General features: G+C 38.5%; 2 protein-coding genes and 1 long non-coding RNA gene across 3 annotated transcripts; 1 reads left to right on the plus strand and 2 right to left on the minus strand.

Annotated features, from left to right (window-relative positions):
- Window positions 1-776: 776 nt before the first annotated feature.
- LOC136264966 (fibrinogen C domain-containing protein 1-like) lies at window positions 777-2,093 on the plus strand. The gene is made up of 2 exons (XM_066059730.1): window positions 777-786; window positions 1,360-2,093. Exons 1-2 carry the CDS (start codon window positions 777-779, stop codon window positions 2,091-2,093), a joined length of 744 nt encoding a protein of 247 aa, XP_065915802.1.
- A 2,454-nt stretch (window positions 2,094-4,547) lies between these two features.
- On the minus strand, window positions 4,548-6,216 carry LOC136264250 (uncharacterized). Its single transcript, XR_010705023.1, has 4 exons — window positions 6,020-6,216; window positions 5,653-5,804; window positions 5,242-5,340; window positions 4,548-5,076 (listed from the first exon to the last, which is right to left on the minus strand). It is a non-coding gene; the product is annotated as an uncharacterized lncRNA (long non-coding RNA).
- Window positions 6,217-6,414: 198 nt separating this feature from the next.
- On the minus strand, window positions 6,415-10,875 carry LOC136264417 (adenylate cyclase type 10-like). The gene is made up of 16 exons (XM_066059146.1): window positions 10,795-10,875; window positions 10,553-10,621; window positions 10,347-10,498; window positions 10,201-10,297; window positions 9,883-10,157; window positions 9,700-9,834; window positions 9,518-9,642; window positions 9,219-9,360; window positions 9,074-9,168; window positions 8,892-9,004; window positions 8,744-8,840; window positions 7,445-7,560; window positions 7,290-7,392; window positions 7,148-7,203; window positions 6,970-7,094; window positions 6,415-6,910 (listed from the first exon to the last, which is right to left on the minus strand). The coding sequence occupies exons 2-16, from the start codon at window positions 10,602-10,604 to the stop codon at window positions 6,653-6,655; spliced, it is 1,941 nt and encodes a 646-aa protein (XP_065915218.1). The 5' UTR covers window positions 10,605-10,621; window positions 10,795-10,875; the 3' UTR covers window positions 6,415-6,652.
- Between the last annotated feature and the right edge of the window lie 5,563 nt (window positions 10,876-16,438).

Here is a 16,438-nt window from a genome sequence, read left to right on the forward strand (position 1 = left end):
GATGCATATACAATCTTATACACCCACTCAGCTACTCTATTGACATAGTGGATGTGATGATAGTCATCATTAATTGTGATAATATGACAATTATAGGCTAAATTGCATAATTGGAGGGACATACTGTATTAACTGGATTAGAGTCGGAGCATTACAGTATCACTATTATTGTCTTATCACAGTAATGTTGTGTTAGAAAATTAAGATATATTCTTGTATGCAGAATAGGATGCCACGATAGTTGTGACATGTCATGACATAAAGTGCCATGATATGATATGACATAGACTCCTTTGTGTCGTGAAATAAAATATCTCCTGATAATACACACTTTTTCATTCATTTTGATCAAATCTGATGCAATAAAATATGAGAAAAATTGTATGAGCAATGTTAGTTGTTGATGTCATAGTTAATATTGCTGATGTTTAAGTTGATATTTTTGCATGTTTGAATCAAAATAGTTATACAGTTTCATAAGTAACAGCGTCAGTTGTGAAACTTTAAGAATTGCTTATGTCACATGCTTATGCCGTGATATATGACATATTGTGACATAAACCTCTATGACATGTGACATAAACCTCTATGACATGTGACATAAAAATTTCTGTGTCATGGCATCCCTAATGCAGAACAACAAATTGCATGGCATATGATCAGAAGGACTAGAAATAATACTATAAGAACATAATCATAATATTACACCTCTGATTGGATGCCTTGCAATTTGTTCTTCATATAATGTTACTATAAAGTATAAAAATTGTGCAGTTATGACAAAAGGTCAGTGTCTATATATTATATTATATTCCACTAAAAGTCTCACTGACAAGCAGCAATCGTCAAACTCATGATCACTGTACTTGGTGTGTGATGTGAAGATCAGTATAATCATATATAGTAACAAGCTACTGGTGGGATAATATTAAAGACATTACATGGGACTATATATAACAGTTACAATATACATATTTTATAAATGTAGCCTTATAAAGGTAATACATGGTATTGATAAACAATTCATTTCTTTATTTGGTAATTTATGTAGTGCACCCATATTTTAATTGTCCCTATGCAGGAAGGATCAATTAAGTATCATAATTGATGAAGCCGTGTATTTTATTGCCCTTGTCTTAGTACATTGACCAGCTGATTACCATATAAGTACAATACATCCACTACACATTCTTATTAGAAACTACATCACGCTACATTGTTCCTTATAAGGTAACTCATTATAGTTTATAAACAATACTGATCTAGCACGCATCATTACAAAGTACAAAACTAGTTGATCATCAACTCTACTATGACTACTACTATACTAGTCTACTACTATTACATTTTTATTGGTAGTGGCTGCTGCAGGATGGATAGCAGTAGCAGATGGAGAATGTCAAAGATCCAGCAGTGATCCTCTTGAGAATTGCTGCTGTCTTGGCTACAACTACTCTACCAGTTTCAACAAGAGAAGATCAGGTGTTTACACTCTAGCTAACTTCTGTGGAGTGAAGTGTTTGGATGTAGAAGGATATTGTGACAGTACAAGTGGAGGTGGTGGGTGGCTGGTGGTACAGAGAAGAAGACAATCATTAAAACAAAAAGATTACTTTCATAGAGACTGGGTTGAGTATGAAGATGGGTTTGGATCACTGACTGCAGAGTTTTGGTATGGTCTGAGAGCTCTACATTATTTAACTAGTCAGGGAGATTGGGAGATGAGGATAGACTTTCAACTTAGTAATGGAACAAGATCTTATATGCATTATGGACACTTTAGAGTAGGACCAGCTGAAGATAGCTATCGACTAAGTATTTCTGATTTTAAAGGAAGTACTCCAACAGATCCATTCAGTGCTCATCACAACACAATGGAGTTCACTACGAGGGACAGAGACAATGACAGGAGTCTAAATAACAACTGTGCAGTTCAGCATAGTAGTGGATGGTGGTACAACAAATGTTTTACTATTAACCTCAACTACCACTATGATAAATCATCATATGGACTCATTCGGTTTGGATACAATTGGCACAGTCCACAATTTCTAGAAATGAAGATTCGCTTAGTAAACTGCACCTTTCAATGATAGAAATTATTGGAGTATCAAAACAAAACTAGTGTATAGCTAGTTACATCTATGATGTTGTAATTTTAATAATCAGTAATATACTAGGTAATATATATACCTCTGACCTTTACATTATGTATACACATTCCTATATATATACGTATATAGTCAAATTTTCATTAGAGTATAAAATAATGTGTCAATTAATTACATTGCACCAATCAAATTGATTAAACAATATCAAGCAACAGGAGGCTTTCTTCTGTATACCACATCAAAGTGTTTCCATTAAAATTAAATGTTTCCAGTTGTTTGATCCTTTAAGCTCAAATAGAAAACCATGTGCTAGCTACAAGTCGATGAGAACTGCACAACTTAATGAGAAAGATAAAGCATTGTTACAATATTTATAAAGATAATACCTGTGGTTGGATTCATAGGCAGTGGAAACAGAGAAACCAGGGTCCAGGGGGCCATGACCTCACTTGATGAAAAGATTGAGATATTCTTAAAAGAGCAGTCAGTCACTCTAATAGACCAATCACTCTAATTAAACACTCACCTTTTACCTTTCCTTTAAAAGCTGTAAATAGCTATACTTAATTTATTTGCAAAAACATTAACAGTCTAAAGTAGACTCTTTTGGGCTTCTAAAATATGAAAGTTTTCCTGAGGGTAAGCCCCCAGACCCCCATGAAATACAACGTACCATATCTGTTGTATGCTTCCAATTCCCTACTGTGGAAATTTCACCACCCCCTCATTTTTTGGCCTGCTCCACTGCTCCTGCAGTGATATAGTATACTGTGAATGTGTTACTGTCAAAAATCAACTTTCATTTTAACCACTAAAATATTTGCACATGATGGTGGGAAATAGATTTTGTTTATAATATAAAAGTGAATCAGTGCTATATTTATGTGTTTATAGATTTTATGCATATGCTCCTGATGTATAGTACAATTCAAATAGTTGTTGTAGGCTATTACATATACACCATACCAAGTATTATACAGATGGTATTGATAGCCTGGTACCTTACATCACACATTCTTATTAGGAAGTAAACCACATTATGTTCCTTATAAGGAAACACACTATATAAACAATGCAGCATGCATCATTACAAAGAATACTTGTTGACCATCAACTCTACTACGGCTACTATTGGTACTACTATAGTATGTAAACCCGGATCTTGAAAAACGGTTAAAATGAAAAGTAGATACTAACAATAACTGCAACTGCACCTATAGCAATGTGACAAGTGATCTGAAAGATTTTTAAATTCAAATGTTTTACCTGGGGAGGGCAAACTATATCCATACTGTGTATATTTTACAGCATCTCAATAGTACATATTATAGATGCTGAAAAGACAAGCAGAATTAAAACTCAAATAAGATAATACATGTAGAACGAAAACTTATGTGGAGCTCAAACTGATCAAGCATAAAATTTCTGATTGCAGGGCACTGTTGCCTTGAGGATACTTTAAAAACTGATTCTGCCGCAGAATCAACAATTATTAAGTTGCCAAATGGTTCTAAGCATCAAGTTTGTAGCTAAAATTGAATTAAAATACCTACTATGTAGGTCAGCTAGAGAAGCAACATTGGCAGGATGGTGTTTAAAAGCACCATAAAATATTATGTCCATATGATGCAATAAAGAAATTGTTTATACACACTAGGATAAAATTTCAAATTTAAGTAATAGTATTATTACAGCAGCCGGGATGTTTGGCACAATGGTGAGATAGCAGTGCAAAAAGAAGAGGCTTAATTCCAACTCACACCCTTTTCTCTTTTCAGTTTACAATGAAAACATTTTAAGTGAAGCAGTTAATGCCACTATCCACACTTAGTGTTACACTGCCACAGCTATATAAGAATACACAATATCCACCTGCAGTACACGTACTACAAATTAAACCCCATAAAAAAATTAGGTGCTTTTATCAAAAAGTAAATGGTTTTATGGCTTAGGTGCTGGACTAGTACAACCAATTTCATAGAAATGGAAATCCATCCTGTGGGCTGCAACATACTGTGACAGTTATACATGTAGTGACTTGTGTAGTCCATCTCTGCAGTCCAAAATTTCAGTATTGTGAAAAAGTGTGGATTCAAAGAAATAAAATCCAGAAACATTAACATATTAAAACAAACTTTGCTAATCATGTGATGTGAAGCAGTTTGCAAAATAAACAAACTTTTCCAAAACTTGGGTTACAGTTGCAATTTTACTTCACAATCATGTGGCTTGTGTGATGGTGAGTGAAGCATCAAGACAGATCTACAAGCATTCAACAGAGTATCTACATTTCTGACTCCTGCTTCACAGGCTTTAGTCTTCTTGCAGGTATGAGAATAAAGAGAAAAGATTTCACTAGCCAGTGTTGATCATGATGTACACTTGAACTTTTAAATTTCACGTTTGCATTTCAGTGGTCTTAAACTAGCACCATTGAACATTAGTAGAGTAACCAACTTTAATGTATTGTATTATAATGACTGCCCTATTAGAGATTTATTGACCTCTTTGTTAGAGTATGAATTATAATATCATCACTTTTGATATAACATCTTGCTTATATTTGGAAATCCACGCTCTTTTATCAGCTTGGCTGTTTTGGATAAGATTGATTTGCCTCTTGTACAATAAAACAATTCATAATTGTAATTCACTAATTATTATGAATATTCAGAATTCATTCATTCCTTCAGCTTTGCCACTTGTACTGGAGGTAGTGATGGACTGCTCAAACAATTCCACGCAACACACAGCATGAAAAATATCCAACCAGGCAACCACAAACAGAGACACTCAGCAGGAACTATCCCGGCTTGTGAACAGGCTGTAAGCTAATCAACAGGTAGGTGTGGTCTTTGGTACAGACACAGATTCATGTGTGGTGTATGACTACCAAATGAACCAGTAAGGTAGCAAGACTTCTCTTCTCGGCAGACTGTGCATCCATGGGGAAGTCTTCAACAGCCTACATGTAACAAGGAAAATGAATAGATGGTATACCATTATAGATATATTCTTCCGGACACACTGTAGGCAGACAACTATGCCCTCATGCAGCTTTGCCACTTTCAATATTTGCAGTTTATAAAAGTAAAAAAAAGTCTTTTACTGTAATACACATAATTGTTACCTGTTTGCCAATCACTTCCTTAGGGACCATTGAGTAGTGAAGATACAAGATGTGGTGTTGTCAAAATCAGGATGAGATAGCAGCAGGTTCAGTGACCATCTAGCATAGCACCAGCAATTAATACAAGACTGGTATTAAATGTGATCATCACAACAGAGTAGCTACAAACAGTGCTTACAAATCATGACTGTTCTATTAGAGTATATTAAGTAACGACTTGGACCAAAGGACTTTATTGACAAGAGACAGAATGACTATAGGAGCACAGAAGGACTTTGATTATCTGAATCCTGTTATTTTAGTCATTGGCAATAGGTATTAAAGCATAAGTGTAGGTTCTATTCTGGTAGTCAAAAAAGAAGCCTTGTATTTAATGAAGGTGCCATTGCGTATACAACACACCTTAAGTACCTTATTTCCAGTAATGGCTCTGTTGTTATCTTGGTAGTACTTTATCCAGTAGACCAGTACACTATGAAACTATGTATATAGAAACTTGGCAGCTCTGAATTTCTCCAGTGACACACTGATGAAGTATGACATGGACTGTTTCACTGTGATGCCTGCAAATAAAAGATGTAGACAGGTAACTTACTGCACTACCAAAATATTCAGGAAAATAATGGGAATCTGGCTATAAATTCATGCACCTAGAACACTGACAGTGACAAATGCATCCCCTATCACACTTTTCTAACTACTGTACAGCTAAACATCAAAACTATTGTAGCCCCACACACCACTATTTCCACAATACAAGTACCCATCAAGCACTCACTGTAGTCCCTCATTGACAAGACATCTATATAGTAGGGGTAATAATAGATGCCATTTCTGCATCAAGTGTTGCCACAGTTCTACTGTCATATTATCGTGCAATTACATTTTCCACTGGTAAACTCAAGTTTGTGTATATATCAACTGTATCAACTGTTGCTGCTCCATGTGTTGTGTTGTTGCTCCATGTGTTGTGTTGCTGCTGCTCCATGTGTTGTGTTGCTGCTGCTCCATGTGTTGTGTTGCTGCTGCTCCATGTGTTGTGTTGCTGCTGCTCCATGTGTTGTGTTGCTGCTGCTCCATGTGTTGTGTTGTTGCTCCATGTGTTGTGTTGCTGCTGCTCCATGTGTTGTGTTGTTGCTCCATGTGTTGTGTTGTTGCTCCATGTGTTGTGTTGCTGCTGCTCCATGTGTTGTGTTGCTGCTGCTCCATGTGTTGTGTTGCTGCTGCTCCATGTGTTGTGTTGTTGCTCCATGTATTGTGTTGCTGCTGCTCCATGTGTTGTGTTGCTGCTCCATGTGTTATGTCACTGCTACTCCATGTGTTGTGTTGCTGCTCCATGTGTTGTGTCACTGCTACTCCATGTGTTGTTGTGTCATGTGTTGTTGCTGCTGTTGCTACTTAATGTCTGCTGTCATGTATATACTGGTAATGGTAAAGAAAAGAATGTGTTGCGATGATTGTTTGGAAGGAACCAGCTAGCTCTATTGCATTCAATCCAGTATAGCTCCAAATAATTATGAGCTTCCTGGGCAGACTTCATGGCAGAGTTTAACTTCCTTTTGGCTGCTGATGTCTTCTTCTGTATCATGAGGTGGTAAGCTTCCAAGTACTTTGAGCGTGGCTTAAGCACAGGAAATTTTTTGATGACTTTCTTCAGTTTCCCAATTATCTATAAATAGAATGACATCATAGTTAACAGCACAAAATGAAGACACTAATACAGCACACCTGTTTGATGTTCTTTTTCACATCCTTATTGTTAGGGGTATGAGATAACATAATCAAAAATGACTCGATGTATCGACATAACCCCTTAACAGCCAAAAGGGTATCAAACTTCGATGGCATACAATCTGCAAAGAAATCACAGATTAGCATCCACAAGTTGCTATACTCTTGTTCTTACCTTGAGCAATCTTCAGGCTCCGTTCAGCTGGTCCCCACTCCTCATTTCTGCAGTACCTATAGGTGTACAATAATAAATGAAATAAAAAGACACGCTTGCCAATGCAAAGACATAACTATAGTACATCTCTTAATACACCCACCATGTTGGTATGCTGGCAGTGAGAAAGAAGTTCTCATTGTCACTGTTCAACTCATGGTCTTCTACAAATGATACCAGACGGTCCATTTCATCAGGTTTTATCCCTACAAGGAACCACAATTTTCTACACAATCAAGTTAGTGATAGTTTATTTACCAGTCTCCAAGAGCACGTCTAGCTCATAACAGTGATAGAGTGCTGTCAACTTTGTATCCTCCATCACTGTAACTATTTCCTTAAAATTCTCTAATGCACTCTTGACAGCTTCAATGCTAAAATTTAGTGGCAAAATGTGTCAATAATGTCTAAAAATATCTGTACAATGTGTGTTTTTATGGTACGTGTTATATAAGATAATAGTGTGTGTGTGTGTATGTGTTGTCAGGAGATTGGAAAGGTCTCTTGGGTCTTTGCGTAGCTCTGTGTTTAGTGATAGGAGTCTTTCATTGTCTACCAAGAAGATGTTCTACTGTTCCATGGTATTGGGGCCATAGTATTGTTGTATGGGGCTGAGCCTTGCACAATTAAAGAACAGACCATTAGAAAGATTGAGTTTTTAATATCGATGTATACATTGTATACTGGGTGTTAGTAAAGTTGAGCAAAGAATTATATAGATACCTTACCAATGCCCAAATAAGAAGTATGTTTGGAATGGAGACATCTGTGAAAGATATGCTATCTATTAGACGTTTGTGCCGGCTTGGTCACAAAACAAGAATAGATGATGTTAGGATCCCAAATAGACTACTGTTTGGGTGGTTGCCACAGGCTCGGCCTCCACATGGAGTCAAGCTTCATTGGAGAGACAAGGTGAGGTAGGTTCAATATTGCTGAGGCTGATTGGCATTGCCTTGCCCTGACAGAAACGTGTGGAGATGTATGCCAGGAAGGACAAGAAGAGGGTGCAGAACACTGAACTTTCTGCACAGTTCAATTAATTGTGAAATATGCCCATCATGAATTTTGTAGGAGACAGGACATCACCAGACACAAGTGTCAAACGACATGTCCACAAGGGAGAAAGGGGTAGCCATGGTTTGATCCACTACCAATGGTGGGGAGCATAATCCAGTGAATGGCTTCACTTAAATGGTTCAATAGTGTTTGTGACTGTGTGTTTAGCATTGCAAAGTGGGGAAAGGTTGCAGGTTCAATGCCCAGTTGACGTTGCTGTTCCTTGAGCAAGAAACATTGCCTCAGCTGTTTAAATGGGGACCTATAGTGACCCAAGGAAACAGCCCACTCAGCCGTATCATCAATGGGTGTGCTTGGTGTTAACTGGGGAAGCAAATGCTAACTATCCATGTCTCACATAACAGGCAAGCGTGGGAGTTTGTGTGTGTGTGTATGTGTGTGTGTGTGTGTGTGTGTGTGTGTGTGTGTGTGTGTGTGTGTGTGTGTGTGTGTGCGTGTATGTGTGGGTGGGTATTTGTGTAACAGTGTTACACTCACTTAAACATCATCAACTGAACCTCAAGGTGTTGAGGAATGGCTAGGAGTAATAACTGATAATCCTCCAAGTTAGCAGCAGTGGATAAAGCCATCTCTCCTACATTTTGTAAGTGTGTTAATAGGTGAGCTACTAACTGAACATGTCTACCTGACTGACTGGCAGCTTCCAGATCTCCATTGTTCAACTTAAAGCTGCTAGTGGCAGTTAACAATTGGACATATGATGACAAGTCTTCAGTAGTTAGACTGAGCTTTGATGACCTGGAATTATATAATATATGTACACCGTGTTTGTACTGTACATCATACAGTATATGTTAGCACACTTACTGCTTGTTGGCCTGTTTGATGCAGTGTTCTCCCAGCTTCTTGCAGTGGCTTAGTTTGCTACAACATTTGGTTACTGCAGCGTAAGCCTCGATCACCTGTAGTGTAACTTGTAAACATGATTTAGTCATCATCTGATTGATCTAACCTCATTAGTATCACCTTCATTCTCAGCTTCATTTAGCTGTTCTAGAGCAGTCATCAAAGCATGGCTGTTCATGTGTTGAGAGTGGTAGTCCTCTGTTAGGTGGTGAAGTGACCGCATGGTGTCCCTTATTCCAACACTACTCCTAAAGTGGTTATAACACATTCAGCGTATTCAAACATTCTAATATAACATACAGGTGTGGTAAGTTGTCATGACCAGGCCCTTATTAAAAATTATGTGAATGTATGTACGTAGATACGTATTCAAAATGCTTTGTAGCACATAAATGTTTTGCTCACTTTTTGGTCTTAAATGGCACTGACACACACACTTGGTGCCTGACCACGCGGTACACGATCTTGAAGAACACTGAGAACAAGTTCTTTCCAGTTGCTGGTGCCACTTCTACAGTACTGCTTGATACCTACAGTGTACAATAATATACTAATTCATAATATTATGATCATTTCTGTACTCATACTTGGTCAAGCACAGCCATGTCAGTTATATTACTGACTGGTTGAGGTAGTTGTGGAATGACTTCCCATTCTTCTCTGTCAGTGTGCAGAGAGAACACACTGGTGTCTGCACTGCTGATGTCATCATATTCATTTAGCTGAATGACAATGAGTTAATTTATTGGATTAAAGTGTCTTTGACTCACATTATGATGGTAGTGTGATGTTGTAGTGTACAGAGAGGTAGCAGGCTCCAGTTGGGGGATGGTAACAGCTGGTAGGGTTGGAGCTGGCCAAAGGACATCTTCATAACTCCTTGGTTGTTCGTAAACTGGTTCGTACTGTTTAACAACAGGCTTCCCAATCAATTCCCAGAAGGTGTCTGGTCGATCATACACTATTGGTATGTTAGTATGTGTGATGTGGGCATTCCTGTTGCTAAACAGTACATCCCGGTATATAGCTTCAGGATCTTCTTCTGCTGCAATATACATTGTTAAGTTATTATTGTTTGATGTAGTAACCTTGATAATGATGGGATGATGTGTTAGATGTCTCCATCTCCACAACTACCTCATTGATGCTAGGCCCTACAGTAGCTATAGCAGCAGGTGAGTTGTTCTGGATAGTGAGAATATATCACATATTCGTAAACAAGTATTGACAATACATTTGAAAATGATGTTGCCACTTTGGGAGGTGCTGGCTTTAAAGATTCACACACGATAGATTGATGTTTATCTGGTGGCTCTACTTCCTTGACCTGACCACCTTGTTGTTCTTCGTTGTTAGTAGCATCCAGTCCAAAAAGTAATGCCAAAATTGTGATACATATAAGTGTTTGCACTGTACGCTGTATACATGAACACCTCTCACCCCATAAGATGTATCTTAGGCAAAAGTACAAAGACTTCAAGAGCACTTCCATGGCTCTCCCAGCTAAGGCTGTTAACAAAATAAAGAAATATCTGTACGGTGTATCCAAAAAGCATCGGTACAAGCCTTGCAACACACACACACACATACACACACACACACACGCACGCACACACCTCCTCCTACTACTGCCATAAAATGGTCACACACACACACACACACACGCACGCACGCACGCATACCTATGGTGGCCGAGAAGGACACTCCGCTGCGCCTTGTGAAAACCGCTGCTGTCCTTTGATATCCGCTGCGGTCCTTTGAAGCCGCTGCGGACTAGTGAGAGCCGCTGCGGATTTGTTGACTCACGTGATAATCTTAATCTGGCCACGTGCGATCTGTTTGTCACCTGAAAACTGACTCGTGAAGAACTATGATATTAACCAGTCTATGAATATAGAATTTATTGTTAAAGGAAGGATCTAGTCTAAGAAGAACTACAACTCGTTTGATGGTGGGCGTGTTCAAGAATTGACACAACTTGCGATAAAATATATTTATAGCTATAAATTTTGCGATAAAATATATTAGATTATAAAATTATTTGTGATTTATAGCGGTGTGGCAGAAAGTCAAGAATTCGTTCCTTACTACAAGGACATTGTGCAATCATCGTAAGTAATTAATCCAGTGAAGCTGTATGTGGTGTAGACTTGTACATAGATTGTGTGTGTGTGTGTGCGTGCGTGCGTGCGTGCGTGCGTGCGTGCGTGCGTGCGTGCGTGCGTGCGTGCGTGCGTGCGTGCGTGCGTGCGTGCGTGCGTGTGTGTGACCATTTTATGGCAGTGGTACAGAGGAGTAGGAGGAGGTGTGTGCGTGCGTGCGTGCGTGTGTGTGTGTGTGGGACCATTTTATGGCAGTGGTACAGAGGAGTAGGAGGAGGTGTGTGTGCGTGCGTGCGTGCGTGCGTGCGTGCGTGCGTGCGTGCGTGCGTGCGTGCGTGTGTGTGACCATTTTATGGCAGTGGTACAGAGGAGTAGGAGGAGGTATGTATGGTGGCCGAGAAGGACACTCCGCTGCGCCTTGTGAAAACCGCTGCGGTCCTTTGATATCCGCTGCGGACTAGTGAGAGCCGCTGCGGATTTGTTGACTCACGTGATAATCTTAATCTGGCCACGTGCGATCTGTTTGTCACCTGAAAACTGACTCGTGAAGAACTATGATATTAAAATATAGAATTTATTGTTAAAGGAAGGATCTAGTCTAAGAAGAACTACAACTCGCTTGATGGTGGGCGTGTTCAAGAATTGATACAACTTGACACAGTGAGAGCGTTTGTCAACTGTTAAGAGAGGTGGAGTTTTGAAACGCGAATTTCAAGGCCAAGAACTCGAAAGCAGGCACTACTATAATGTATTTTAATCATTTCGAGACTGGCTGGTGTTGACATGCAGTGGTATTTAATAGTCTACTCATTTTCTGAGCATATCAGCATTATTTACAACTGTCTGTCAGGTTATACAGGGTTGTATGGACTATACGCATGCTGTGATCATGAGGTTTTAAATGTCTGGTCATTGCAATGTCATCTGTATTCTATTGTCAAGACAGATTACTAAAGCAGTCTATGAGATTCTAAATCTTGTTCATGAAAAATCTAGCCTAAAAAGTATTTACAACTAAGTTGACTCGTTTGATGGTGGAGAAATGAGACAACAACTCAAACAATCGAGAGCATTTGTCAGCTGAATGTGATTTTAAGGTGACAGGAAGCAGGATTATATAATGTATTCCAATTATTTGAGACTGGCTGGTGTTGACATGTATCAGTGAGCCACTTGTATTATGTCATTTAATAATTGTTGACGTGGATAATACCATGAGGATATCAGGACTATGCTGTAATTCCCTGCTCACAAAATAATTGAATTTCTTGGTCAAGCATTGCGATGTCCAGTCCAGTTGAAGCTCCAGTAGGCAGTAGCCATTGTAAAAGAGAGAGAATGTATGATGTCTAGTCGTTTCTGTAACATAACCTGATGGTATGCCAGAATTTGTGATATTTACTTTAATCATTTTTTCATAACCATAATATGGTGGCCAAGAAGGACACTCCGCTGCGGACTAGTGAGAGCTGCTGCGGATTTGTTGACTCACGTGATAATCTTAATCTGGCCACGTGCGATCTGTTTGTCACCTGACAAACTGACTCGTGAAGAACTATGATAATATAGAATTGTTGTTAAAAAGAAGGATCTAGTCTAAGAAGTAATTACAACTAAGTTGACTCTTGATGGAGGGCGTGTTCAAGAACTGACACAGCAACTTGACAAACAATTGAGAGCGTTTGTCAACTGTTAAACAGAGGTGGAGTTTTGAAACGCGAATTTCAAGGAATATAATGTGTTCTAATTAATTCGAGAGTGGCTGGTGTTGACATGCAGTAGTGTCTACTCATCTGTCATTGTATCAGGATTGTTTCCAACTGTCAGTCAGATCTACAGGGTTGTATGGACAATACTCAAGCTGTGAAGTTTTAAATGTCTGCTCATTTCTGCAACATTCGTGGGTTGATAGTATGTCAAAATTTCTGAACGCCATCCATTATTTACTTCAGTCAGTTTTACACTTGGAACATCAACACACTAATTTTTTGACTGAAGAATAACACTGACATGTTTTTGTAAATGGTATGTGATCGTGCGGTTTTATTTCTTGCAGTTATGTTGTGATGTCATTTGTATTCTATTGTCAAGAAAAAGTATTGACAGGTTATTACTTTAGAAGCCTATTATACAGCTTGGAGTCATGACAATATTGATAGTGGTCATTACAGTGCAATTTGTCAAATCGAATGCCTTCAATCGACAGCCAACACTTATTCAGTACAGTAGAATCTCTCTATTGCGAACATTTAGGACCCAGAATTTTTGAGCACTTTTTGCTGAGGTTTTCCTCTTTCAGAGGTAAAAAAATGTATTAACCAGACTGTTGGGACCAAAATTTTGTCATTTTTACGGAGGTTTTTTCTATTGTGTTCTTAATTCAGGATGTTTGTCAAGAGAGGTTCCACTGTATTCATGAATCTAGAGCTAGCCTGATTGCACCTTCAAATTTCCTACGCATTAAATATAAGGGGTCTTATGTGTGTTTTACTGGATCACTGAAGTAAAAGTAATAAATACCACAAGTAAACAAAAATTTTGAAGCTTCATTTGGTTTCATAACATTTGGATGCCACCAAAGTTTCATTACTGTGGATACTAACAAGTTGCACTAGTATTGTCACTCCTTGTGGAAACTGCCATTTATATTTTTTTGGTTATAGTTCAAAACTGGTTGTACTAGAGCTATAACAGTGTAGGAGTTTGTACTACAGTGTACACCCTAATTACCATTAACTGTTGACATGACATTTGTAACGAAGCTTCGGTAACATTTTCAAAAGAAGCTTTGGAGGATGTATTTGTACATTCGTTCCAACCCAAATTTGTTGACATACCAAAACAAGGGAGCTTTGACTTTAAAAAGTAAATTGATAAGTTTCGGAAGTATCTTATGTATATAGTACTTTGTTAGTTGTGCGAGACCCTAGATTTCACTCCAGTCTGTATAAAATATTTAATTGTATTATTATGGCGAGTAACAGGTATGTGTGTGAACAGAACTTGGTCTTCATAAAGGATCTGGCTGCATCACAATCAGGACCACTTTTGTTTAACACCATTAATTCTTATATTGCTGAATTCCAATAGAATAACAGAGTCTTAAAATGGTGGGTGCCATGAACCTGCACCATATTATCAGTTGTCAAAAGCAGTTTATCATACAGTAGTACTGTGAGGGATAATGGAGGTTTGCATTTTCTCACAACAAACCAGCCTCACAATACCTTCATGGCACCTTTCTTAGTAGATATAATCAATCCAAGAGGTGCCTTTAACGTCAGGGGCAGAAAAATGGGGGGGGGGGGTGCCCCCTCAATGCCAGTTGCCAAAGAGTAGTCATTAGCTTACTTTTCCTCAATTTACTGGGATTTGTGCTAAAGGTTATGCAAGAATGGAGTACTGCATGAATCAGTGCTGGGAGTGTACAACATCGATATACTCTAATAGAGCAGTCATCCAACTACTCTAATAGAACATTCAGCGGAATCATAATTAGGCCACTACAATGAGATAACTTGTTTCTCATCAACTTCTCATAGAGTAACACATGCGGGCGTGCGGGTTATCTCATTATCTCATTATTGCACAAGCCATAGCATATTTGTACAAAACCAGTATAATAATCCTTTATTTTAGGCTATTGGCAGGATGCACACCAAGCACTGGTGCACACTGAGGGTAAAATTCCAAGTGCACATAAACTTCAACTTCAGTAACAAAGCATTCAAGTCCTTTACGAAAGTTCCACCAGTCTTGGAGTCATGTACCATGCAGCAGCAGTGTTAGCACATGTAGGCTGGTCAGTCTTATTAGGGGGAGGGGCTGTGTAAGCTTGTGGCAGAAGTAGCAACACTAAAGCTACTATGTCTCTTAGATATGATGGCCCTGCACATAGGGCATGCAGGTCACGATACCAATGCTAGTGTATGGTCTAATGTACACTGTAGCACTCACTGTTGATGCCTTGGTGGTTGTTGATGCTCCAGAAAGCTCTCTAATCAACACAGAAGTAAAAAACACTCATAAATGGTGTCTGTATCTCAATGGGATTGCAGTTTTTCATGGAAATAGTGCTTTTCTACGTGATAAACCCACTACCACAACACTCAAAAAAGCCATGCTGCCATCTTGTGCAATAATGAGTGCGCATGGGCAAAAGAAAATTTTGGTGCGGGCGGTTGATGAGAAACAAGTAATCTCATTGTAGTGGCCTTAAGTTGCAATTGATTCTGCTACACAATCAATTCAATATGTCTTCATTAACACATATATCTATATGTAATCAAGAGCATGAGTCGATCTGAAATGACTTCAATTACTGGTGTATCTAATTTTACAGTATCTGAATGATAGTCATTGCCATAATACCATAGGATTATCCTATTCAAGTACATGTTTACCACTGACAATGCTCTCAGATTCAATCTTGAAGCATTCAAATCTCAAATTTTCTAGTGGGAGCATGCCCCCAGGCCCCCCTGGTATTGAAGATACAGTTGATGATTTTAAAACACTTTGTAACTTACAGCCGACTTGCCCCCCCCCCCCCCACTTTCACCCCTGACCTGATCAAAATGCTTCCAATAGCTTTCTACAAAATTAACAATACTATCTGACTACTAATGCCTTATTACATGAATGCAATTGAAGGGGCCAGTGGCAAAAGGAGACAAGTACCATTTGAAAATTCAGGTGACCACATATATAGTAGGCATTAAACAGAATTTTGGGACATAATTGAATTATTTGCTAAAAGTTAATTTGAGACTGCCATGGACTTTTAAATTCTGTTTATTGTGTCAACATTATTCATATGGCTAAAACAAGCCATTGAAAATGGAAAATCTAAAATGGCGTATGTCCCCTTTATCCACTGACCCCCTCACAAATGAATGAGTAAGCTAGGTGACAGTATTGCTTCAGGTGCCTTTTGGCATATCGAAGTACACACAATGCACTCATCATGGACTCACCTTTGTGATCTCTTGCATCACATTTCTTTTTGCTGACAACACAAGGTATCAATTCACAGCAGTGCATTATGGCTTTTATAGTAGTGCACACATTTATATCATTTAGTGACCAGATTGCTCTTGGTTTGTAATGCTGTGTAATAGGCTGAACAAATAGCTGAAACTAAGTGTAATGTCTACTACTTGAGCACATGTTCACATCCAAAAAATAATTTTATGCTAAGTCTGGCACAAATTCTTTCTTTTGA

The sequence above is a fragment of the Dysidea avara genome, chromosome 8, assembly GCF_963678975.1.
Source record: "Dysidea avara chromosome 8, odDysAvar1.4, whole genome shotgun sequence".
In the NCBI taxonomy this organism is placed as follows: domain Eukaryota; kingdom Metazoa; phylum Porifera; class Demospongiae; order Dictyoceratida; family Dysideidae; genus Dysidea; species Dysidea avara.